Raw genomic sequence first — 26,645 nt, forward strand, 5'->3', positions numbered from 1 at the left:
CAGTCCACTGCCCCCTTCCCGTCACTGCTTCCTCTCCCTAGAGCTGCTCTGTCAGAAGAGGCGAGCCCCCTTTCCACTTCCCTATTTTCCCCAAGACCCAAGAAAGGGAGAGGTTAATTATTTTTCCTAAGGAAAGCAGATTTACCGAACATGAATCTTCTAGCATGTTTCTGATTGGTAGAAAATGAAATCAAGTTAAGATTTAAAAACTTTTATTTTTTGAATAGATAATACATGTACATGGTATAAAATTCAAAAGGTACAAAAAGTATACAGTGAAAAGCAATTCCCACCCCTCTTCCCAGAGGCAACTGAAGCCGTCAGGTTCCTATGTATCCTCCCAGAGATAGTCTAGGCATATGCCATAAGATCCGTAGTCAGATGTGCATGTTTGCACCACACATGTGTGTATGCCCATCGACACGCATTTTTCTCCACCCTTTCCCCCTTTTCAAAAACAAACACTAGCATACCAAGAGCCTCTTGTCCCCTACTTTACCATGTGCCTTAGGGATCATCCCACGGCAGTACATGCAGAGTGACTCCGTTCTTCTAAATCTAAGAGCCCGTTGCACGATTCACCATGATTTTCTTATCCCCTGCCCTATGTTGGTGGTAGTTTCCGACTTTTTGCTATTACAAATAATGCTGCATGAAAATCCCTGTACGTGGGGAAGATTCCCAGAAGTAGCATTGCCGGCTCAAGAAGTCTGGGCACTGTTCAGAGATATTGTCCGACCACGGGTCTGCACAGTTCGTACTTCTACCAACACCGCATCCCAGTGCTGCTCCCCACTTCCTGGTTTCATGTGGCTGAGTCATGTCAACTAGTCAAGTGACCATTAGGTTCATGACATACTTTGAACCAAATAGACTCATGACCTCATAGTCCCTGACACCAGTGTGTTCCCTTTCTCTTTCCCCATCTGGGGAGAAAAAACCCACATGAAAGGTAATTGCTTTGAAAGGTCTGAGACCTCTGACACCTCTGTCGTTCCGACGAGGCTGGAGTCTGACAAAGACACTCTAGGAGATCCTCACAAGCTGCCGAGTGAAACTGCCCACCTGTATGCAAACGGAGCATCAGTTAGATGCCAAGTTTCATTCCAAACTCTGCTAATACAGGGATACAAAGTCACAATTTAGAGAAGCTATTTTTTTCCCGCCAGGATTTCCTGGCCATGAGCCTGAGCAAGACTCTGGGAGACTGCGAGGTAACTGCTTTCTCCCACTCTGTGGGGTGGGCACGCAGCAGACTTCACAAAGGACTGAGATCAAACAGTAAGTAGCCTGTGCCACCAAGAGAGACAGCAGGGGAAAGTGCAGAAGGTGATTGGTGCTGCAGGCCACCACTGAATGGGTCTATAGCAGATTAGGAAAGCCACTGCCCGTGACCTTGGATGGACGGCGGTCCAGGCAGAGGCAGCAGCAAGGACAACAGCCACGGGCAGGTATGAGCTTGGCGCGTCTGAGGAACGGGTATAAGGCTGATGCGGAAAACCCACAGTATTCCCCACAATGTCACATGAGTCATAGGCCAGCTACTGGATCCCCTCAAAGCCTCTACACGTTTATCGTGAGGAGAGTGGGCACCATGACAACAGGATTTTTTTACATAGTGTTTTTCAGCCTGTCGCCATGTGCTGTTGGAAGAAAGGCTCTGGACTTGGGGAAAAGCACTGAGAGAAGGCGTGGGGATTGTGGGGGCTCTGAGGATGCCTCATATAAGGTGCCCCACCTGACTATTGTGTGGCCACACAGATGGCCAGCAAGTACCTCACCTTGCTGGGGCTCTTTGCCAGACTGCTGTGTGGTAAGGGCTTGTACCCTGAAGCCGACATCAAACCCAAGGAAAGCATAAAGCGCTTCCTCAACGTTCTTCCCTGAAGCAAGCTTCAAGCCAACTCCACCTCTCAGGCTCAGGCAAAGTACCTGTTACAGTTTATTGCTCGAATGGCTGCTTCCCTCTACACTGATCATCAGTCACGTGCAGAGAGGGCATGACCAGGCCACGCCTGGGGCACAGGAATCAAGGTGGCCTGCTTACAGGCCACTGCTTGCAGTCCAAACCTCTGCTGGCAGGCCTGCTCTGGTCACTACAGACGTGATCAGGGCCAGCAACAGTCAGCCTGAGGTCATGGGGATGGCGCTTGGTGAGGTAGTAGAGGGCTGCCTGGGGCCATCCCTGTCCTCTGCTCCTGGTTTCAGAGGGTCCCAAGAGCTACGCTGTTTGTCAAGGAGTGCTTCCCCAGCCCGAGAAAGGCCTGCTATCTGTCCCAGCCCCTCGGCCTTCTGGTCCTGCTTTAGCAGACACTGGCAGGCCCTGGCTACCCACAGAATATGGGCAACGGACCAGAACCCAGTGAGAACCATACACTCGAGACTCTAACAAGAACTTAGGCCTGACAAACCTGGAATTTGCTCCGTTCAAAAAGGAAACACACCCCGACATGTCACCTTGGCAGCATTCTCAAACATTTGACACCTCCCTCTAGCACAATGAGCTGACCCCAGGGACCCATGAGACCGAACCCAGGCAGAGGACAATAAGGAACACGTCTCAATGTCTCCGCATATACCTCGTGGCCCTCTGGTTTGTACTGCTCAGCAGCTCTGACTTCGGTTTATACCAAGGCAGCCATGTACTCCACGAGACGTCTGTGTGTCAGGGAGGACGGCGCTCCACCTGAGGCTGGCGAAGAATACCAGGGCACCCGGACAGCAAGCTTATGGCTCTGACTGAACAGGGGCAACAGAATGCTTCCTGGGGAAGCCTCATTCCTCCAGAAGCACACATTTCATATAAGTAACTTAAGCATGTTCCTGCTGCCCCCCCCTTTTTTTTAAACTCCAGAAAAGTCTGTGGGCTTAGCACAATACCCAGTCATACTCTGGGCCCACGAGATGTCCCGGAAGGAACTCTCCTGAGGGGCTTCTGAAATGAAGGGGCCTCAGGGCATCACACTGGCCTCTAAGGCTTGACTGTAAGGCATGCTTATGGTCCTAATTCCTCACAAAGACACCATCCACTCTGTGGGTCACCTGAAGCAAACACAGACTTTTCTAATCTGGCTCCTGCAGTCTAATCAAGATGTGTCCAAGGAATGGGAACGAACTTGTCTGTATTAGGCCTTGTGGGTTAAAAGGGGAAAGGAAATCTGATACCTCCCTATAGCAAAACCAAATCAAAATGAAATTCTTTGGAAACACAGCCCAATAAATGCCCCTAAATGGTTATTAATTAGTAGCTTTGGATTCGTCATGCCATATTTGCCCTGACAGCAGAGGTGGGCTACCGAACCCCAGATATAACCTACTCTCCTCCCTATGACCTCTGGACAAATAGACAATTTCATAACGGCTCAAAACAAGGCTAGGGAGTGGGTCCATTAGCTTCTCAACACGAAAACACAGATGTTTCCCCAAACCTGAAATAATTGGCAAACAGCTGCCCCCTCCCCAGCCCTCAGAGGGCCACCTGCTTTCTGGCTGTCACTGGCTTCAACTTCATGGGGCCGTTTCAAAAATCAACCTGCAGCTGACAGCAGCCCCGTGGGAGCCACTGAGGGGAGACGTACAGGGCCCAGGAAGGGCACACTTGGCACAGGGGAGCATCACCTCGGGACCTGCTACTTCCACAGCTCTGGGAGCTAGACAGGCCTTGCTGCCTGACCACAGAAACCAGTGCCTGCTGCTAATCCAGCAAGGGATTTTTAAAGGTCTGTGCACATCAGATTTGTTTACTGCACATCTCAGAGAACTAAGAATGGATATGCTGTTCCTGTGACTGCACTGAACACCCCAGCTGCCTCCCTGTATAAGCTTCTATGTGTCACGTTCGAGCCCGCTGACAAGCACGTGTGCAAGCACGCAGAATGAAATGTCCACCTCGTGCCAGGGTTCACTGGACACGGCTGGGCTGCCGGATCCCTGACAGCCACGAAAGGAGGGGCTCCCCATCTGGTCCTGACTGCTCATTTCTGGAGGACAGAGTCTACTGCTCTGCCTGCCTTCAAGCCCCCGCCTCCCCTGGTCCTGAAGGCTGGTCCCAGCCGGCCGTTCCTGCAGAGACAGGCCCCTCCACTCCTTGCCCAACAAGCACCTTGTACTCTCCCTGCACCCTTTCAAGTTTCTAATTACAGTCATATTTATCCAAAGTGGCCTTCCCACCTATCTCCGCCTGTTAAAATGCAGCTCCCCGTTCTGCTCTAGTCCCAGTACTGCCTCCCCCACGAAGTCTCCTGGATCTCTGTGTGCCTCACTGTTCTTCCTCCTCCAATGCCCTCTGCTTTCTGCTCACAGCATTTATCACGCAATCCCTGGAGCCCAGTGGATGGTGTGTGTCTCATCTCGTTGCTTGGCCCAGGACCTGTCCATACATGGAGCTCCTGGCATGTGTGCCTAATGAAGAGGGGGGCACCACGTCTGGCTGGGACTCATGTGAGAAACAGGGCATATTAAGGTGTCCTTCTTGTTTACGAGGTCCTCAATATGAGGCCCCTGTTTTCAATTTTTGGTGAAATAAACTTGAGTCATGTGTAAGAATTCAGCCACTGAGCTTTCATTCTTGTGGCTACACCATTAAGACTGCTGGCTGGCACCTCGAGGAGCCAGGAACAAAAGGCACCAAGGGTAAGCAAAGGGCCCACGTGACCCATATTCACGTGGGCTGGTCATTCAGCTAAAAGCCTTTGCTTACTAAAAAAAAAAAAAAAAAAAAAGAAAGAACCAAAAAACCTCAGGTGACTGAGCTGAGCTCTGGGTCAAATGGGCTGTTTCTGCTCCCTGGGCCACTTGCTGGCTGCCCGAGGCACAGGGCCTGGATTTTATACTTCTGTTTCCCTCAGTGCCTACTTCTCAATGGTTGCTCAATTAACATCTGCTGAACAAGTGAATTCCTTTTTATTCAGAGTCCACACAGATACAGGTACCTTCATATGTGCAATGTTACTGGAGAAATTCAAGCTGACCCGACACAGAACAGATACTGCCTGCATTTCTTCATAGGATGACTGACGGGTGTTCTCCAAGCCACCGCGTCTGCACCGTCTGGTTCCGTCAACAACAGAGAGATGAAATGGAAGCAAATGGGAGAAAGAAAATATCCTGGTGCTGCGATCACGGCCCCTGCATCTCTCTACTGTAGTGTTCAGAACTATCTTCACCATCTTGCAGTTGATAAATGGCGTTAAAAAAAACTGATGACATATGGTGATGTCTGGGAATCTTCAAGAGGCCTTGGCTCTCATCTTGGACAGCAGCACCTCATTCTTGCGGCCCTCCTGGAGAGGAAACAGAGAATGTGTCCATTAGCTTTCCCTAGTCCCCGGAGACACAGCGACGGGCCAACTAGACTGGGCCCCGTGCACGCTGCCACCAGCACTGTGGAGCGGCCGGGACGGGTTCACCTGGCCTCCGGTGCCAAAATTACTGTAACGACAACTGGCTTCTGGACTGTCAGACTGAGAGCGGGGTGAGGATTAGGCACTGTCCTTCCAAAAGACTTCATGGAACCCCTGTAGCTCTCAAGGGGCCAGAAGCAGCCAGCAGACACTTAAGCGCCAATCCTGGACCACTGTGGTAACGAAGGAAGGGGAAGGTACTGGGAGCCCGCAGCTGAAGGAGTGATGAAAGGCAAACCTAGTTCACACAGCAAGCAGAGCACATGGCCAAATTCTCACCCTGACAACAGCGAAGACTGGGTACATCCTTAGCTTTAAGAAAACAAACTCACAGAAGACTGGGAGAGAGATATGCACTGAGGGACCCTCCTCTTTTACAAATAAGCTGTATGAGATCCATGACTGCGTGTACTGAGGGAGGTCACTGGTCCCAGCCCTGAGTGTGGAACCTGATGTCACCTCTGCATCACTCTGTATCTGCCTCTTCAAACATGACCCAGAGCTGCTCACTACGCATGCTCCTTCCCTCTTGTTCCCACTGGCCTTGACAACTCAGGATACCTCCATCTGCTGGCACTCACTGTCCCCTCCATCCTTGGGCCCCGTCACCAGGAGCTGGCTTTAAACTGAGAAGTGAACATGTTAGCAGGAAGGGCCTGGAGAGGCAAGCTGGAGGGGCCCAGCCTGAGAGTGAGGCCAGGTGTCCAGAAGCCATGCTCCCCTGGAGAGGCCCTTAGTGTGGAAGAAATTCTTCTACCCTTGAGCCCTCTGCAATCTCTGCAAAGTCAACATTTCCATCTCCCTGGTCCTAGCCAGGTGCTCCCAGCTCTCTGCAGGCCCTTGGTTCTTTCTGGCAGTATCATAGCTCATGGCTGCGGGGACCCTGTTTTAACTAAGTGCCAGTTCATGTGCAGGTACTTAGCCTTCTCCTCAGGGCTGGGCTCTGGGCCGGGGGTAAGGCTGAATTACTGTCAGAAGCAAGGCACTCTGACACTTTCTGACTGCAGGTTCCTGGAGCGGGAGGCAGTTCACTGGTCCTGGGGCGCGGGAAAAGAAAGACCTTTAGTAACATTTGTTTTACTAGAGAAGAAAGTTTTCCTCTTTAAAAGGAGTTACTGAAAATAAAATAAAATGAGTTACTGAGATTTGCTTGGGGAGAAAAGCTTTAGCCAAGAACAAAGTGCTGGTGTGGGGGTAAAGATGGAAGAAGAACAGGCAGAGAGTCATACTATTATGAATCTCTCTACTTCTGTGTAATTTTTGAAAATTTCCGTAATAAAAAAGATAACAAAGCCATGAATAAATACATTCAGGTGTCACCCACTTTCACTTCTAAATGAGGCAAAACAACTCAGCAGTGTCTGCTGCACATAGCGTCCTCAGCAGGGGCCAGGGTATGCACAAGACGCCGACATGATGCCGGAACATTCAGGACGGGTGTCCTCCCGTCACTTGCTATGTGTGAGCGCTGACGAAGTCTCACGCAATCTAGTGGAGGCCTCTGGGGAAGCTACAGAATGATACTGTCCACCTGTTCAAAGCAAATGCAGAATGGGTCCTTTAGGCATTTCCTTCCAGAAGAGAAGGGAAAAAACCTCCTTGCCTCTGTTTCTCTCCTACTGAAGATGGCATGCGGCCCACCACGTGCTGGACATGGAAGGTCAGCCCCCTCGAAACTGTACTCAAAGTCAGCTTCATGAAAATGCACGGCCTGCATTCGTCAGTGCGAGGCTAGAATTTAAAGCTTGTTTTCATGACCTTAAGAGAGACTGTGGTTTAGAGGCATGGCTAATTAATGTGACACAGCAGCTGAAGAGATTTCAGAGTATGTGTTGTTCCCTGGCAGACTTGCTGTCAGCAAACCCGGCTGCGACAAGCAAGCCCACGGAGACTCAGACATCACCGGATGTCCGTAACCAGTGTCCTGACACCAGAGGAGGCTGGGGCTCAGGATGGGGGGGGGCGCCATCGCGGCTCAGTGAGCATGCAGGACACAAACCCACTGAAGGGCACGATGGAGGTGGCCAGGGCCAGGCTCTGGATGCTGCGGTTGTGCTCTGCGTGTGGCTGCTGGCACGAGCACCAGAGACTGGGAAACGGTGGGCACAGGGAACCCAGCGGAGACCAGGCAGGCAGGGGAGAGGCAAGGACAGAGAGCAGAACAGAGAGGGTTCTGGAAGAAGAGCCTGGGATGAAGGTCTGCTCCTTCAGATGGATCTTCCACCACACAGGAGATCTTATCAGGTAACTGCCCTCTGGTGAAAGAGCAGCACCACTCGGGCTGAAGGAGTGGAAACCAGAGAGCTGCAAGCCTCTGCTGCCTCTTCTTCCTCAAGCTGCGGTGGCCCCAAGAGGGGCCACGTCACCTCAGACGAGCGGGTGGAAGAAGTTCAAGATTTCGGAACACTGACACGCAGTTGCTAATTTTAAATCTTTGCCAGGTAAAATGTTAAAAAAGAAAAAAATAGTAAATATTATCACTTTCATGTCAAAAACCAAAAAAATAGGCTGGTTTTTTGTTTTTTAAAGGTGAGTCCCTTAAATGAAATCTATTTAGTTGTCTGAAGAACACACACTCCCCTTTCTCTTTTTCCCCTGACTTGTTTTGGATGGAGGAAAATGGCACAGGCAGGCACAGGGTCTCGGGGGTCTCAGCGGCTTGGAGGCACCCCCTCGTGCTCCCTGGTGCAAGAGGCTCTGCGCCCAGGGAGACAGGAACACAGAAAGTCCGATGCTTACCATCCCTGAAGGAACTGCTGCCTTAGGAGGTCATCTCAGTCCTGAGAGCGCGGAGTACGAGAATGAGCTTGTCCATTTTGCTTTTATGTGCTTTGATTTGGACAGCTTATACTTATCCTCCTCAACTTATCTGTTTTCTGTTTCTGTTGTCAAAAGGGCAATGCTGGCTTGCCCAAGCAACATTTCATTCCTCCCTGCTGGGCCTTTTCTCTTTCTGAATTATTTGCATTAAAGGGGGAAAAAAAAGTTCTGCTGGGGAGCAGTGAGTCCTGTTTGATCCCTCAGCTCACTCATTAGCCTTTCCAAAACTTCAGCTCCAGTCCCTGCTAACCACATGGGGCTCCTGACCCCAAGCACTTCACCCAATCACTCTCCCAGCTGCCCAGGCTTACGTCTCCTGCTGTACCCATGGCCAAGTCCGCACCCGAGACAGACCTTCTCTGATCGCACCATCTCTGTTAGTGCCCCTTCCCCCAGCCAAAACTGAAGTTAGTTATTTGTTACTACTTGTTTACCAGGATTTGTGTTTTCTAGCTTGCTATCTGTCTCCCCAACCACAACATTAAGCTTCTTGACACAGGGAGTGGGTCTGTTTAACAACCTGATATATCCCCAGAGGCATGGAAGGACCTGGAAGAACATTTATGGAAAGTGTGAAAGATTTTGCAATGTCTGTGGGTTGTGGCCCCCAAAAGTTAAATTTAAAAAAAAGGAAAGGAGAAGTAGAAAAGGAAAAATTGGGAAGGAGAAACAAATTTTTAAAAATGTACAGAAATAAAATTTTTGGTATGAAAAGATCATACTTTTCACTCTGCAGACCCAACACCAGGATACATACAAGCTACATCTCTAGCTGTCTATATTCAGCAATCTCTACACTCTCTGAAATCACACGGATTTGAGTTAGAAAGGGGGAAGGAATTCCTAAAAATGAAGTTGCTGATACCCCAGTAAGTGACAAAATGAAGTCTCCTTTCTGGAAAATCTCATAAGAAAAGGGCAAACACTTTTCTTTCTGAGCCCATGGAGCATGGTCCATTCCCAAATGCAGGGAGAGAAGACGGAGACAAAATTCAGCTGAGTGTTGGACATCATAGGACGCAGACGCCTTTATCCCTCATGTGACCCAGCAGAATCCACCCTTGAGGAAACAGGTGTGAGGGGATTTAGCCACTGCCCAAGTGCACAGCTCAAAGTTCACTCTTCCCACAGGCTTCTCAAGGTCCCTTTCCCACCTCGGATGGGATGAAGGAAAATTCCAGATCTGAATGTGTAATGAATGCTGTTTCCAGGTGGCCTTTGATGCTATTTTCTTATGGGTTTAATATGCTTACTAAACGTTAGGGGAATGAAAATGAAGATGTGATGTCTCTCAGAACGTTCGAGACTTGAGAATGGGCCAGCGAACCACACAGTCCGGAACTAGCTAGATGCGGTACTTCACTGTGGGATCACACAGCTGTGGCCCATCCCCAGACCAGTGGGGAACCAGGCAACGGCTCTGGTTTTTCAAGGCTCGTCTTGAGAGACACACACCGCCCCCCACAGCCTTCTGTGGCTGGCCCCATCTCCGCCTTACCTCCTTGAACTCCTTCACAGTCTTAAAGTACAGCCTCTGCTTTTCTAACAGTTCCAAGTACTGGTCGTTCAACTGGTCTCTTCGCATCTTGTTCTCTTGCTTCTTCTTCTCCATCTGCGGAAATAGTTCGGGAAATGGGGAGGAAGGGGCACACTGTGACCAAGGGCTGCTGGCAACACTCAGAAGGCGACTATTACCAATATTTTCATGGACTTCCTTCCAGTATTTCTCTTTCTGCACACCACTTCTGAGACTGACCTATTTATTTGGGTGAAATTACAAAGAGGCTTCTCTCATTTCTTCAGCAATTCTATTACTGGGCACTAACTGTCCCATTTGCGTGTGTGTGTGTGTGTGTCTACAGTTTCACAATCAACGGCCTGGTGCTTCTCAACCAGGGGCTATTCTGGCCCCTGAAGAGCATGAGGTAGTGTCTGGGGATGGATTAGGTAGCCACAGCTGAGAGGAGAGGGTCCACTAGGAACCAGGGATGCCGCTAAACCTTCCACAATGTGCAGCCCAGCCCTCACACGACAAGGTGTCATCTGGTCCAAAATGTTAACTGTGCTGAGGCTGAGGAATTCCTATGTAAATAACTGAGTCTGCTTTCATGCATTATTTCCATACATTTTCATAGTATTTCCATGCTATTATACACTTTCTACAATCAAAACCTAAAAAACTCAAGGCACCTGGGTGGCTCAGTGGGTTAAAGCATCTGCCTTCAGCTCAGGTCATGACCCCAGGGTCCTGGGATCTAGCCCCGCATCAGGCTCTCAGCTCAGCAGGAAGCCTGCTTCTCTTCCACTCTTTCTCTGCCTGCCTCTCTGCCTACTTGTGATCTCTGTCAAATAAATAAATAAAATCTTAAAAAAAAAAAAAAACCTAAAAAACTTTAAGAATATTCCCAATCATACAGCTATTTTACCCATTTTTCTATTGGTGGAAAATTTAGGGTGTTTCCAGGACAGTGACCTCATAAATACAGGATGCATTTGGGTTAAAGAGACTTTCCTAAGGTACCGAACAGCTTAACATTTGAACAAATATTGTGTGATCACCCTGAGGACTAAACGTGGTGGTGACGAGGTCATGTGACTGTTCCCGTGGAGGGTGCGAGCTAGAGGGGCTGATGCTAACCACGCATCTCACACAATGAGCTCCATATGCAAAGTCCTATTCATGATCACCACTGTGAAGACAGTGACAGGGCTGGAGCACAGAGGTGGGTGGGTGCACGGCCTCTTCAGGCTGGAGGGTCAGGGAGGGCTCTCTGAGGAGACGACATTTGGGCAGAGTCGGCAGTGGTATGTGCATGATTTCCAGCAGCAAGCGAGAGCATCGCAGATGGCGAGGGCAGAAAGCTGTGGAGGCAGCTGGTGCCTGGCTCACAGCAGGTGCTCATGAGTGCACTGGACGAGCTCACTGGCCTCTGATGCCTGAGCAGCGCTTCTGAGGTACGCATTGGAAGGGACCGCCCAGTAAATTCAAATTAAAGTTTCACTGGCTGGACGGGATCCCAGGCATCCCCAGGCCCATCACCTGGTGAACTGCAACCCGGTGTCCCCATAGCCTATCCCACCCACAGAGCCACTGATCTGCCTGGACCACTCCTGACCATGTGTCCAGCTCCAAAGTCACCTGGTGACCTGATCCTGAGCCCCCTGCCCTCTCTGCACATGGACACTGGTCACATGCCTGTGACCACATCTGGAGTCTGCTAACCGGGAGGCAGGCAGTCCCCTCTGGAGATGCTGGTCAGGGCCATCTTACACTTGGCCCTGGCTCAGCAGGTGGCCCTGGTCCCTTCCGGAGGACTTCCTGATGCTGCCCAGATGACCATGGTTCCTGTAACCCATGTCCACAGCTGCTAGGAACATTTTCTGCTGAGTGGTGGGACCTCTCTGCTGGGCCACCACCCCTTGAGTTGCAAAGCCTGGCAGTTGGATCCCAGACCTTTCCTGCCTGCTCTGTCCTCCAGCAGAAAATTTGGCCATGAATAACTACATTTTAGTGATATAAATAGGGAACTTGAATAAATTTAATTTGAATGTCCCAGGACTCACTGTAAAAGGTAGTACAGCAACCCCGAAATGGACTGAGCTTGAGGACAGAGAGACCTGGGTTCCAATCCTACTTCTGTCACTCACTGTGTATACCTGGACAGGTTATTTCATCTTTTGGAATGACAGGTATCCTAGTTGCAAAATAAGAATATTATCACCTAGATCACAGGTCACAAGGTACAGATGACATTAACTGTGACGTGAACGACACATCACTCAGTTCAAGGTAGCTCTTCAACAGAGACTAGGTTTTGTCTTCACACAACACCCAGAATGTGAGTGATAACAAGCAGATAGAGCCCCTTCACCCTCAGAATCAGGAGATGACTCTTAGGTCTGAGTTTTATTTTCACACTGTCCTAGAAGCCCGTCCCCAGGTACACTGTTCCCATTCCTTGCTCACCCCCACACCCTAGATCAGGAGCCCCAGATTCTTCTGCTGAGCACCTGCTCCCTGGATTCACCTCCTTGGGATGAGGTGCAAATGCCTCCCAGCGGGGCACCTGGGCGGCTCAGTCATTAAGTGTTTGCCTTCAGCTTGGGTCATGATCGCAGGGAATGGGGATCGAGCCCTGCATTGGGCTCCCTGCTCTGCGGGAAGCCCGCTTCTCCCTCTCCCTCTGCTTGCCACTCCCCCTGCTTGTGCTCTCTCTCTCTCTATCAAATAAATAAAATCTTTAACAAAATAAAATGCCTTTCACTACGTGACTCTCTCTTCACTCAGGAGCCCCTCTGTGTAGCATACACTGTTGTGTGTATACACTGCTGGTCTATGGTCCACTCTGTGTACATCCCACAGCCACCGATTCTGGGGGTGTGTGTGCTCCATGAGGACACAGACTCCCTGCCACATACACTCTGAGCAGAAGCCACTGTGGCATCCATACAGGGAGTTTTGGTTTTTAAACAAATACATCAAAAGACTGCATTCAAACGCATGCTGTTCTGCAAAGACAGCCTTCTTGCATTTGAAGTGCCAATATTCAAACCTGACCGGGAACCCTCTTTGAGAACTGCCTTTGCAGTCAACTGAACGAATTCACTCACTCAGCAAACAGTTCCTGAAAGCCCACCGTGGGTCAGGTGCCGGGCTTGCCACTGGTGATGCACACATGAAGAAGAGAGCTCTCTCTGCCCGTGGGCACACCCATCCCCCCCATCTTGTACCCCACCACCTAGCTGGGGAGGCAGATGCACAGAGCAGCCTCTTCCACCGGTCAGCACTGAGGTACCAACAGCACGAAGTCTGGGGAGAATGGAGACGATGAACGGATCACATCTGCTTCCTTCCCTAGGAAGGCATCTCCTGGTAAACAGGAAGGGGAAGCCAAGGGGAAAGAAACAAACCCCAAATCGATTGCCAGTGTTCTTTACTATGGACAAGAGCAGCTCTGCAGGTTGCCAGGTGGTTCAGTGGCTTGAGCCACTGTCTCTTGATTTCAGCTCAGGTTATGATCTCAGGGTTGTGAGATGGAGCCCCATATCAGGCTCTGTGCTGGGGTGGAACCTGCTTAAGATTCTCTCTCCCGCTCCTTGACCCCCACTCAGCAGCTCTCTTAAATTCTCAAAAAAAAAAAAAAAAAAAAAAAAAGAGCCACTCCCTGAGGAGCATGATGGCATGAAGGCAGGGCGGAAAGGTCTGCCACGCTGTGATCTTATTAAAGGCTTGTGGTCGGCTGGGCTCTCTGTGCTCCTTCTCTGCTACACCCTACCTAGTTCATCAAGGGGCCGTCCTGACTTGGGTTTGTGTACCCGTGCAAGGCAGGCCACGTGCTGCTTCACAACTGCTTTCATTTTTGGGGTCGAATAGTTTTGTCACTAGTGGTAATTTTTTTTTCCTCCACTGACATCATTTTATTGAAGTCACTAAGGGGGAGATTACTTTTTTTCTAGATGGGAAGGGATATAAAGAGCTTCTGCCCTTAGTTCATCTCTTGTGAGATGAAATTATAGGCAGCGTGAAGGTTGGCCATCTGTGCGTGGGTTTTTACGAAGACAAGTACCACAGACACTCTTTCCTTTGTGTGTCTGAATTCTGGCGTCACTCCCAATATCGCTCTGTCCAAGCTCAAGACAGCAGGTGCCGAGTCCCCAGAAGGTCACACGGCCATGCCTGAGGACCATTCCAGTGTGATCCATGTTCTTAAAGGGATCAAAAGTAAGAGATGTGGGAGTATTAGTGAGTTCCGGTCTGGTTATAACAGCAGAAAATTGTGGCTACGTCTGATTTCCAGACAGTCATCAAATTCCTACTGCTGTCAAAATGGCCCAAGTGCAGAGCTGCAGAGTGATATAAACTCCATGCTGGCCCCAGACTGAATGATTCTCTGTAAAGCTATCTCTGGAACTCTTACAATGCTTACTGATATCTCTCTTCTCTTCTGAGGCATAACACCCTCTCACTTCAGAATTCAGTTTGGTAATTATTTGCATTTTTTACAGAGGATTCCTGAAAACTAAAATGCTCTCAGGATCCTAAGGAATGAATCTCTAATGGCAGAAATAAAGGAACCAAAGATCCAGTGAGGAAGAGACTGTGGGCAAGAAAAGAAGACGCTGGTGAAAGTTAGTTTCCTCATCTATACAATGAGGGCAACACTACTCACTTAGGAACCTTCTAGGAGGACTAGCACCAGGCTTGCCCCATAGTGGGTGTTCAATCCATGGGGCTACTGTTAAGAGCTGCCTTTAAATCACCAGCCTGTGGAGCTGGCACAGCCCACTGCAGGGTCGGAGGCACGCTGGGCACACACGCTGTGGACATTGAAGGTGGGTCTTCAGGACTGGGAGCACATTCTCAAGACAAGCAGAAGAGGCCTGCTCTTCCCAAGACCTTTTCTGAAACCAGGCTGAGATCCCAGCTGCACTACAGAAAACGAGCCCTCTCACCTTCATTCTGCTCTGCTTAATCCCTTCTACGATCTGTTCCATCTGACGTAAAAACTGGTCCCGGGCAGTAGGGGAGGCCATGGCTCTGAAAGGAACAATCAGCAGAGTGAGGAAAAGAATGCGGGATGCTGAGGAAGGGGGAGGGATTGAGTCCGAGGCAGTTAGGAATTCTAACCTCCGAGGAAGGCACGACAATTAGCCTCATCTCATAACTGAGTATCAATCTTCTTTCCTCACTTTCTCTACAAATTGCTTAAGTAATATGTATTTATGTAAAGTAAAACAAAATGTTATTAAAATCAACAAAAGCATTTCTTACTTTGATGATGACATACACTGCCTAAAAAATGATTTCCATTTAGTTTTTAGAAATCTGAGGATTTGGAGGCACGGCTCCAGACTGGCAGACGTCTTCTGAGATTTTCCTAAATACACGGTCAGGAAACCTGGTCCTGTTTCTCAAGGCAGCAGCTAAATGAGTGGATTTCCTGGTGTCCTGAAACTGTCCCCTTCACTTCCTGTTCTGTGCTGGGAATGGCACCACAAGGATCCAAGCCCACAGACATAGGGACTGAGAATTCTTTCACAGGATGGCTGACAGAGCAGAGCTCATCATGGCACCATCGAACACTGCAGTGTCTCTCAATTATCAGGAATAATGAGGAAGTCACCATTTTTTAGAAATGTCACAGGGCTATAAGTCACTAACTGAATCTGAATCTTATCAGGGAGCTGTGATTTTTAGTTAGAAATGAAGTTTAAGATCCAGAGTTTGTAATCCATTCGGATCTTAGTTACCGGTCACCTCTCAGGGGCTAAGAGAGGTTTGTGCTGGAAGCAAAAGGAGCCTGCTGTATAGACAGCAAGCCCTGGGCTGCTGGACGGTGAGCAGACCACTGGGCACACTTGAGGGCTGGTATGACTTGGGTGCAGGTCGGCCTTGCCATATAGTTCTTGGAGAAAAAGGATTCCTATCTGAATAAAGTTGTTTAGAAGATGCACAGTGACCTAAAAGCAAAATCTATCATTAGATTTAAAAATCTTTTAAAAAATTAGATTATTTCATTATCTAGACTGTGAAGCATCTCTACGTGCTCAAGAACTAATGGTATTGATCAAATCTTAACAAGACAAAAAAAAAAAAAAAAATGGATTACACTAGTGAGGCACAAATTACTTGGTAGTTACTTTTTTCCCCAAGATATTCCTTGGTGTTTCTCAAACTCCCTCTAACATCACGGTATTTTTGCAAGAACCCTGAGACTGTGTAAAGCAAGACGCAGGTGCACTTCGCAGTAGGGGTGAAAGCATAAAAACCACCTGTCTAGCCCCGTCTCGCCCCTTGTACTTGCTACCGCAGGGAGGTGAGCAGAATGCACCGTGCAGGGTACGCCCGGGTACTGATGGGAGGGAGGGCTGCCAGTACTTACTGTGAGAAGTTCTCATGAATTGAGTTCAGCAGGCTGATCTGAGGAGGAAAGGAAAAAAAAAGGAAAACCTATAAGCAAAAGGAGGTTAAGAGCCTGCTATGTGCCCATCACTGTGGAAGACCCCAGATATAGAGAAAAACAGAACTCAATGCCCCTCCTCAAGAAGTGTCCTCTAGGAAGACAGAGATTGATCTGGTTTGGCTGACAACAGCCCAGAAAGGGGACGCTAATTACACAGGCCTCCATTTGGGGCCAGGTCAAAGATGCACCTGTGATATGGTTCTTATTGAGGGGTAATCAGTGTGGGTTGGCCCAGTGATGAAATGGAAACAGATTCTGCCCACCTGGAGGTGAGGGGTGGGCAGGACTAGTATGTCCTGCCTGGCGTCACCAGATGCAAGGACCTTCACCGTCATATCCCATTCTGTCTCCGTCATAGTCCTACAAAGCGGGTGCGATGCCCTCTTTACAGAAAAACCCCTAAACTTGTCCAACTTGAAAGCGCATACAGTCGCCACCGCGCTGCGCTGCTCCTGTGAAGACCGCATTGTTCCTTCTCTTCTTCCTTCAACTACAGCTGCACACCCTGCCGGCCCGCTCCAGTCATCTGCTGCTGGACGGGCGGGAGCCCGGAGTCATGAGTGTATTTATGCCGAGCACTGGAGTGATGCGGAGGGCGGCGTCAGTGTCTGGGGCAGCCTCTTCACTCTTGGCGAACGGTGATGACGAAAGAGCTAGTTTCCCCGCATCAACTGGAATAAGCCCACCATCCCCATTTTATTTAGCTACTTCCCTCCCTTCCTTTAAAACTCAAACATAACTTTTGCCAAGCCGGGCCCCCCTTTGTGTGAGCCTCTTGTGTTTGTTTCTAGATGTCATTTCTCATAGGGCACCATGAAACCACGCTCCACCAGTTCCACGTAGGCTCAGGTGTGCGTGCCACGTTAGCTCCGAGGTGACCCTTTCACAGTAACTTTGTGACCCAGCACGGGGCGCACAACAGGCTCTCCTTCCACTTACGCTGACGGCCTCCCGCTCAGTTTGTCTGACCTTCCAGGGGTCAACAGCCCTGGTCTCTGATCATCTGATTAAGTTATATTCTTTTCATACAGGTTCTTACCTCTTTTTCCAAATACACCTTTTTATCATCCAGGGTATTATACAAAGTGAAGAACTGCTTGGTTTCTTTGTGCACTGCTGAAACTGTAAATGCAAAGAAATTGACACACGAATAAGAAAATGGATCAGAACACTCCTAAGCACCCCCTGCCCCAGGAAGCCCGCCCGCAGGAGTCCGGTGTGCTCAGGTGTCTGTGCAGAAGCCCCAGTGCACACCAGCCTGTGCAGAGCTGCCAAGGGCTGGCAGGAGCCGGCCTCTTGTGACTGGCCCAACTGGGACGAGGGGCTAGACAAACCTGGCAGCACCTGGGACAGGCAGGTTTCTCAGGTAAGGTGTCCTGGGTCAGGCAGGGGGAGTGGCAAGGATGAGGAAACCACCTCATGCCACCTCCTCCTGTCATGTGGCTTCCCTTCCTTCCCACATCGCTCACGAGAAGGACCCACAACGTGCTGCTCCTTTTTGTAATCCCTATGCTTAGCAGGGGCATATACAGCAGGTCCCCCCAAATTATCTACAGGATGAATGACATGCCTAACCCAGGGCAGCATATGTACCTGGTAAGTATGAATATTCTTCCCATTTCTGTGCATATAACTAGGGGGGGAAAGTCTTATTTACCAGGCTCCCAGCACCCCTTCCTGTAACATGACTCCGCACCTCTGTCCGCCTCATGTTCTTCACTCTTCCCTACAGAATGACTTAGGAGGAAAGCACCAAATTCCAGGGCTGGGTCTGGGCCATATTCACCAGGGGATGAGGTCAATGGGAGGAAGGGTTCCGGCCTCAGCTCATCCTCCTGCTTTGTGGCTGCGTGCTTGGGTGGCCCCCACGTGGCTCTGGGCCCATGTGCCATGTGCCTTCCTCATTGCTCTGAGTTCTCTTTAGCAATCCATGACCTGGATTGACAATTAGGCTTTGGGCCTAACCTGAGCCCTCCGACGTAGCTGGAACCAAAGATCTGGACGTTTAATGGTGATCAGGCACTGGCCAGATGACAGTGGGGTCTGTCTCCCCAGGGGCTTTTGCTCCTTGAACACAGGTTCCCTCTGGAGCAGGTCCCCTCATGTCGGGGGAGGAGAGAGAGGCACAGCAGGCCGTGGGCACTGGTGGTTTCCTTGGGTGACTGCCACTAACACTTAACCCTGAATCTTTAAGCAAACTGGCCAACTTTTAATTTTATCACCAGGATAGCTGTGTCCTCCCGCAGTGGGGTGGGGACTGGCGATGCTGTCGTACACGTTTGGTAACAGAAATAAATAACCCGATACAAGTGTTCTGAGGCAACAGTTAAAAACATTCCCAATATCGAAATGTCTAATTTGTAACAAAATCACTACATGAACTACTCAGCATAAAACATGATTCTTGCTCAGAACTTCAGAACAGTGGATGTCAAGCCTGGCCAAAACATGGAACAGTCTGGGGAGTTTTAAAATCTCATGACCAATGAAATGAGATTTTCTGGAGGTGGGGTCTGGTGATTACAACACATAGCCAAGGCTGAAAATCACTGCCATAAACAAACCAATCAACCTTTAGTTTTGTTGCTCAGGAATGTGCCTGTCACCCTTCCTCTATCCAGATCAAGGACTGGGTTGCGGCTGTAGATATTTGACAATAATAATAATGAAAATGATATAGATATTTTGGTAAAACTCCTTGAAAATTTCTTTGATGTAAAAATGTGCTATCAAAAGGACTTGAATATGTGTCAAATTTTGCTCTGAAATACACAGATGCAAGGTATTGTTGATTATTATTACTGTTAAAAGCTGGAAAGTAGGGGCACCCGGGTAGCTCAGCAGGTTAAGCCTCTGCCTTTGGCTTGGGTCATGGTCTCAGGGTCCTGGAATCGAGTCCCGCATCGGGCTCTCTGCTCAGCAGGGAGTCTGTTTCCCCCTCTCTCTCTGCCTACTTGTGATCTCTGTCTGTCAAATAAATAAAATCTTTAAAAAAAAAAATTTGGAAAGTAGGCAGGGATACAGAATTACGGGAAAGACTGAACTTAAGGCAGAAACTATTTTCTGCTGAGAAGCTGCCACTGTTGATACCTGGCTCAGACCACCTGAACCAAGCTCAAGGCTGTATATAACATCAGGATGGGGGCAGACATGAAGTGAAGCATGACTCGAACCTGAGTAAGGACACTGCTCTGGCCTGAACCAGGAAGGATGTTTGAGAAGCCAAGAGCCCAAGGCAAAACCTGAGGGGGATTCTAGAAGAAGGGATGGAGTCTGCCAAATGAGAATTGTAGGGCAGTGGCATTCTGGACTTGGGGTACAGCTCACAGGCCAAAAGGCAGATGTCCTCACGAGATGGGTGAGACACTGAGGGACAGCTAGGGAAGCTGGCCTGACTGATGCAGGACACTGATCAGTATCATGAGGACCTGAAGATCCTCCAATGATTATGGAGAGCTACTCCATGTTAATGCTTTTAAAGCAAGAGTATAAAGTGATCAAATTTCTGTTTGGGAAAGACTTCTCAGACAAGAGTGCAGACTCCGGGCAGTGATGAGAAGGTGGCTACAGCAACAGTCCAGAAGAAACGGACTTGACCATTACTTGTATACAGAACCAGAAGAGCAGCGAGAGCCAGAGAAGACTAAGGGAATGGGGGTGCTAGACAGTGATCCCTGTGACCAGAAGGAGAAACAGGGTAGGGAGGCTGAATTCAGTTTTGTATATGCTGGGTCTGAAGAGTTGGGAAGGGGTCCCAGGTACAGGTAACAAGAGGAGTCATGGTCTAAGCTGTGTGTCAAAGTGCATGGTGTGTGGAGGGGTGGTGTGTGGACTGGGGAAGCCAGAATGTGGGCGTGGAGAAGGAAAGGCGGGCTCCAGGCAGGCTGCTCAGACTGGGGAGGTTCTGGAGATAAGAAGGAGAAATGTTTTCTTCAGTAGGCCCACAGAGCTCCTGAAGACTGGTCAGCAGAGAGAGAGGGCACATGACAGGGGGTGAGGGACTCAGACCAGCTAACGGTCATTGAGCTGAGCTCTGACACAAGTAAGAACAGTTACAACAGTGGCAGTGGGAGCAGAGTGGCAGTGACAACTCTGAGGGTCACTCTGAACCTGACAGGACCATCTCACTGATTCTAGCTGAGGGAGACCCAGTCCTGGATTACTGGGTGAACGCAGGGCCGTCAAAGTCAGGACCACATGGGCAAGAAGGTTCACCTAGAAGAACAGTGACCAAGGACTGATCCAGAGGCCTATATCATGGAGTGCTCATGTCCTGGGTAAGGCTGGAAAGCGGACGGGGAGCTCAGTGGCCAAACGGCTGACCAGGAAGAGGGTGGGTTCAAAACGTCAAGCTAGGAGCTCAGTGAGCTCTATCTGGCCACAGAGAGGGCGGTAGAGTGTTCCAGGGCTGCTCCTGGAATTAAGAGTCACTTAGCAGTGGGCTCTGCGGAATGAGGGCCCAGGGGGCCTGATGATGGCAGGTGGTGGTTCTCACTGACTGCCCTGATGCACACCCTAGCCCGCGCACATGGGACAGAACCCTTGCCCCCCGTGCCTCCCAGACTCAATGTGGAGTGATGCATGCCCTAGCCCACGCATGTAGGACAGAACCCTTGCCCCCTGTGCCTCCCAGGCCCAGTGTGGAGCATGACTGTGTTCACTGCACCTACTCTGACGGTAGAGTTCAATGAATCTCTTCTGATACTGTATTAACTCAGCTCGGCTGGGGACTTCGTCAATCTTGCGGTGCAAAATTGCTATTTCTCGATTTCTTCGAGCCTAAAAGCAAAAGGAAGGGGGAGACAATGCTATTTGGTAAAAGGTCTTACATGTTCTCTGGGGAGCCAAAATATTGCCCCACCTCCTTCTGAGCATAACCACACACCCCACCCCAAAATCTGCTATTGGCTTGAGGACTCCATCTCAGACGGCCCCTCCTCCCACTTTGCAACACAGGGAGAAGGGGTGTGTGTGTGTGTGTGTGTGGCTATGAACAAGAACCAGAGAAGGCAGCAAATGAATGGTGAGGTATGGAAGAGTCCGAGTGAGAAGGGCTTCTGTGGACAGCCCTCAGCCATCCCTCCAGGCCGCAGAGGACTCGAGCAGCTGACTCCGCCATCAGCAGGTGGGGAGCGGGAATGAAAAGGCAGGCCTCCCAGGTGACGGAGAATGGATACCACCCTGCTACCTCCATATAAATTCCAAATTCCTTAGCCTACTGAAACGCTTGAACAACTTATTCTTATGGTGTGTTCCTCCTACTTCTGCCCTACCATGGACTGTGTGGTACAGCAGGCAAACTGGCCACTGACGGCACCTGGGGAGGCAGAGCGTGGCGTGCGGCGTGGCTGGGCTCTCACACCGTCCCCTTTCTTCTGTGCCACCTCATCTCCCTTGCTGGCCTCCCTGCTCACAACAGCACGTGGGGGTCTCTAAGTACCGGGGAAATGCAAGCCTCCCGGAGAGAAACCCACCAAACCCAGAGCAGGGTCTCTATGGGTCTAGTCAGAGGGGAAAATGTGCTTGTCCTGTTGGCCAAGGCTCCCCTGTCCCTGGAGGCTCAGGCTCTGACTCCTGTATTGTGTTTGTTTGTTTCAGGAATCTTACTGCTTTTACTGCCATCTGTAGCCTTTCCTTTTCTACTGGCTCCTTCTCACCAACATTTAGATAGGCTAACGTCCCTCACCCCTTAAAAGCCTTTCTATTTGGTTGAGTGCCCAACTTTTAAGAGCCACAAACAGATCTCAGTAACACTCCTACACACACACACACAGACACACAAACCCTTGAACCCTGTTCTTTTTTTAATGCTTTTTCTCAGTGAATAATACAAGTACCCATCTGAGTCAGAAATTCAAGCACCAGCTTCTCAATCTCTCCTGTGCCAGTTCATGTCTGCCTGGGCCCATGGCCCCCACTCTGGCTCAGGCCCTCAGGAGGCTTATGGTATTACTGTAGCTTCCCTCTATCGAGTCTGAAGCTGCCCACAATAGGCAATTTGCATAACAACTCCCTTGTACTTGCATGGATAGGGATATCTCTTGGTTCTCAAATAGCCAGCCAGCTCCCGGAAGATGGGCCATCCCTTTTCTATTCCTGGCGCCTAACACAGCACTGAATATACATACAGGAAACACAGAGTCACAAAGTCTTCAAGCTATATACTTTCCAGGCTCCATTTAATTCTGTTTCTTTAAAGATTAGCAGTGTCCCCGTATCAAGGACAAATCTGACGTACTGAATCTAACCAAACAGCTGAGCAAAGGAAGCAAGAGCCAGAGACAGGAGAGAGGCTTACACGCCCTGCAGCAGTTTGGCTGTTCCCGCCGGAGCCTGGCTTTCTCTTCGCCGAGAACAGGGAGAAGGCCCACGGCAAAGAACAAGGGATAACTCCAGGCTGCCAAGCTTCTGTGAGTCACATTCTGGCAGTGCCAGGGAATTGTGCAATGAAATTATGACTCTATGGGACTTCAGCTTTGGAACCAACTCTAAAACCTACTTCCCTCATATTTGATGGCTTTCTCACAAACCTCCAAGTTTATCAAAGAAGACCGCTAAAATGGGCACATGGTTTTAGAGGAAAAGTACTAGACAAGAGCATCGGAACCTGAAGGCTGGCTTTGGCACTTACCAGCTGCTTGACTTTGGACAGTACTTAACTGACTGGAGTCTATCTCCTCGTACAGAAAATGAAGCTAATACCTACTCCCCATGCAGGGATCGCGGTCAAATCCATCGAGATGACCGTGAAGTAATGAACTGATGTGAGGCATTACTGTCAACATCTTAAACCACGCAGTTCCCCTCCAGACTGAAGACTGGCAAATAGCAGCCTTCGTATCCATTGTTCTTAGACACTGAGACGTTTTTTTTCTCTCCAGGATACCCAGGCAGGTAAGTGTACTTGTTCTTCTGCTCTTGCTTTTACTTACCTGTAGCAAACGGATCTTGTAAAGTTTCTCTTTCTCCATGTTATATCGTCTGTCCAGGTCTTCCTAAAAATTGGAAAAGGACAGGACACAATAATCTAAAAGCAGGAAGCATTCGGGGCACCCGGGTGGCTCAGTGGGTTAAAGCCGCTGCCTTCGGCTCAGGTCATGATCTCAGGGTCCTGGGATCGAGCCCCACATCAGGCTCTCTGCTCAGCAGGGAGCCTGCTTCCTCCTCTCTCTCTCTGCCTGTCTCTCTGCCTACTTGTAATCTCTATCTGTGAAATAAATAAATAAAAAATAAATAAAAGCAGGCAGCTTTCAATCTTCGATAAATTATTTTCAAACTGAATTTTATTTTGATCACATCTTTCCATTCCAAGGCCCCAAATTTCTTTTCTCAAATGGCCAAGTTTAGGGTTTGGGTCCCGTGTCCTGTGAATCCCTTGAAAATCTTTCAACCTCACTTTATAACAGTTCTTCCTTTTTCTGGGGTCTAGCACACTTAAGTGAAGTATCCTCCAAATTTATGTGCCTCCCCCCCTCCAAAACCATGATGATAAGAAGATAATTATTAAGGAAGCTGTAGTTTGAAGTCGCCGTGTTTATAGTGATACTGGTTTGCTTTCTTTGTTTCTACTTAGATTCTATTGTCCAACGTGATAGACGCTAGGTGTGTGTGGCTATTTAAATTTACATTGAATGAAATTTAAAAATATTCAGTTTCTCAATTGCAACAGCTGCATGTCAAGGGCTCCGTAGCACAAGGAGCTGATGACTGTCGTACTGAACAGCGCAGATACAGAACACTGCCCTTGCTGCAGAAAGTTCTTTTGGACAGCACTGAAGCACAAGAGAGGAACTAGCTTGTGCTGAGCCCAGTGAGGTAAGAGACACGGTGACGTGGTTTGTTGCACCAAAGCAAGCGACGAACAGCATCAGAGGGGGCTTCTCCCCAGCACATGTATGTACACGTGCAAGCACCCCCCCCACACACACACACATACTCCGTCTCCTCCACAGGGCTTGGCGGCACCCAAACCCCACACGGCTGTACTACAGGACTCCTGAAGCTCGGTCTGAGGCCACGAGGGGAAGAGGTGAACCTTATAGGAGGCAAACCTTTAGAGGCTTTCCTGCTTTGCTCTTCTTCCTCCTTTCCTTTTTTTCTTTCTCCTGGATGTTTATTGGAGTGTGGGGAGCGTGGGTTTAACTCAGAACAGGGGTCAGCAAACTTGCCTGTTGAGCTAAGCCTTACTGCCTATTTTTGTAGATAAAGTTTTATAGGAACATAATTATGTCCTTTCATTTGCAGACTGACTATGGCTGCTAGAGTGGGGCTGGCACACCACACTGAAAGTATTTCCTATTTGGCTCTTTACAGTTTGCTGACCTTGAACTGTAGTACGGTAGAGAGTTTTTCCCCGTGCATCACCTCCACCCCTTAGAGCCTATGTGTTGTGACAAGCCTGTATGGCCAAGTCATGAACCTCTCCTTCTCAGCTGAGATGCCAGAACAGACACAGATGCCTGGGACAGGCACAGAGTTGTGGGAGAAACCCCACCAGTACGGCAGTCTTAAGGGCCATCCCTGCAGAGAACCCGCTTCTGACCGAGGGGCTACAAGCGTACAATGGGGCAAGCCCTCAAGACCCTGCCTGTGAAGCGGTGTCCTAGAGAAGACAAGTCGGCAGGAGAAGCTGTCAGGGGAGGGCACAGTGCTGGCCACTGCGCCCGAGGAAGACAGTGGCAGTGCTGATGGGTAGGCGGGCACTTACACTATGAGTCATCACGGGGGTTAGGCCACCACGTGGCTCTCCAGCAGAGAGGCTCTGAAACAAAGAAAAGGAACACACACTTTCCTGAGTAAGGGAAATGGGACGGAAGCTGTGGGTCTGTGCTGCAGGAAGCAGTCGGGGTGGGCATGGGGGACAGTTCACTGACCATTTTCAGGCCCCAGATTTTAAATTGTTCCTAAATGGGTGTCACACCCGAACAAGGTAAACGGCAACTGTCTAATCCCTCTAACAAGATGGGACTGCCAAGAAGAAAAACAGGATCCTGAAAGTCTGATTTGTACAAACTCAGAGGCTGACTGGGCTGATGACTTCAGCCCTAAAGGTTCAGAGTTTTAGAAACAACTGGAAAGGCCATCTGGGTGTTGACGGTCCCAGGACACCACAGCACTGCACGGCCAGACTCTGCTATTCCTCTGTGCCAGGCCTGTCCCAGCAGCATGGAGGCAACTCCAAGATACACGTGCTGCACAGCCAGGGGCACGGTCCCCGAGCGGAGGGCATGCAGACGGGTGCTGGCCAGCTTGGACACAGCCAGGGGCACGGTCCCCGAGCAGAGGGCATGTGCACGGGTGCCGGCCGGATTGGACACAGCCAGGGGCACAGTCCCTGAGCTCAGGGCACGCAGATGGGTGCTGGTTGGCTTGGACCAGTCCCGTCCCCTCCCTGAGCCTTGAGCTGCCCAAGCTAGTTCTAAAGAGAGAGAGTGCGGTTAAGGGGGGTCAGAGACCAGGTCCAGCTCATGCATCCTCAGCCTAGAGGGCCTCAGAGAATGAGCCGGGAATGAACTGTGAGAAGGGAAAACACAAACAGCAATCCCTACACTCTTATTTGGTGAGAGAAACATTTTTCTTTCTGGCCTGTGTTTTAACTTAACTTTTAATGGAAATTCACACTAGCTCCTTGGAGGACCAAGGCCTCTGTCCTGAGAGCACTGGTCAGATATGTTCCATATGCCCAGCAATGTTCAGTGCTGTTGGGGCTCTGATACTACCTCTAGTTCCTTGCTTACTGCTGCCTTTTAGGAGTGGGGCCTGTCGCTAGGCAGGAGTGGAGGACGGAATGAATAAAGCAGTAAAACACTTAGAGGACGTGCTGCACGGGCAACAGCGGGTTCCTAGAAATACCCTTCCCTAAATGGAAGGAGAGGCCAGATCTGTCATTCGGTTAGTCCTGTCTGGAGCTGCTGCTGAGCACACCCACTGCTGCTTTTTACCCGCCAGCAGAGGAGAAAGGGCAGCCACGGAAATCTAAGGTAATCCTGTGAGGAAAACAGTTGAGAAGTGTGCGTGCAGAGGACCGGGAAACGGGCTGGTCCTTCTCAGCATCAGACTCACTGCTGGAGTCCTCCAGAAATCCTTCCACTGGTAAGTCACAGCAGCACCTAACAGGTCCTCCGGAGCCTGCATTTACCTTTTCATCTCCGCCCGGCACTCTCTCAGCTTTCAGGTTTTCAATATCCTGCTGCAGCCGTGTCATTTCTTCCTTTAAAAGGGAAACAAACATTGACAGAACTCAGAGTGCTAGTAAATGGACTTGGGCACACACCGCCCCACCGTCAGACCGCCAGGGGCAAGGGCTTCTCCCGTGATCCACAGACAACCTACGCTGACGGGACAGCCCTGGGTCACATGAGGCTATTCTTTCACACTTCATGAGACTTTTAAATAGATACTTGTTCGTAAGTTAATGTTTGTAGACTGTGTTTGTGAGACTGTGCTCTCAGTCTGGGGT

At 49.7% G+C, this 26,645-nt stretch overlaps 1 protein-coding gene across 1 annotated transcript in view; it reads right to left on the minus strand.

Annotated features, from left to right (window-relative positions):
- Nucleotides 1–4,878: 4,878 nt before the first annotated feature.
- Nucleotides 4,879–26,645, minus strand: part of CCDC93 (coiled-coil domain containing 93) — an 86,571-nt gene continuing 64,804 nt past the window's right edge. The window contains 9 exon segments of the mRNA XM_032353845.1: nucleotides 4,879–5,282; nucleotides 9,721–9,834; nucleotides 14,676–14,760; nucleotides 16,106–16,143; nucleotides 17,226–17,308; nucleotides 20,857–20,965; nucleotides 23,119–23,181; nucleotides 24,894–24,947; nucleotides 26,325–26,396. Coding sequence (XP_032209736.1) covers nucleotides 5,229–5,282; nucleotides 9,721–9,834; nucleotides 14,676–14,760; nucleotides 16,106–16,143; nucleotides 17,226–17,308; nucleotides 20,857–20,965; nucleotides 23,119–23,181; nucleotides 24,894–24,947; nucleotides 26,325–26,396 — 672 coding nt within the window. The 3' untranslated portion in view covers nucleotides 4,879–5,228.

Source organism: Mustela erminea, chromosome 8 (assembly GCF_009829155.1).
Source record: "Mustela erminea isolate mMusErm1 chromosome 8, mMusErm1.Pri, whole genome shotgun sequence".
NCBI lineage: Eukaryota > Metazoa > Chordata > Mammalia > Carnivora > Mustelidae > Mustela > Mustela erminea.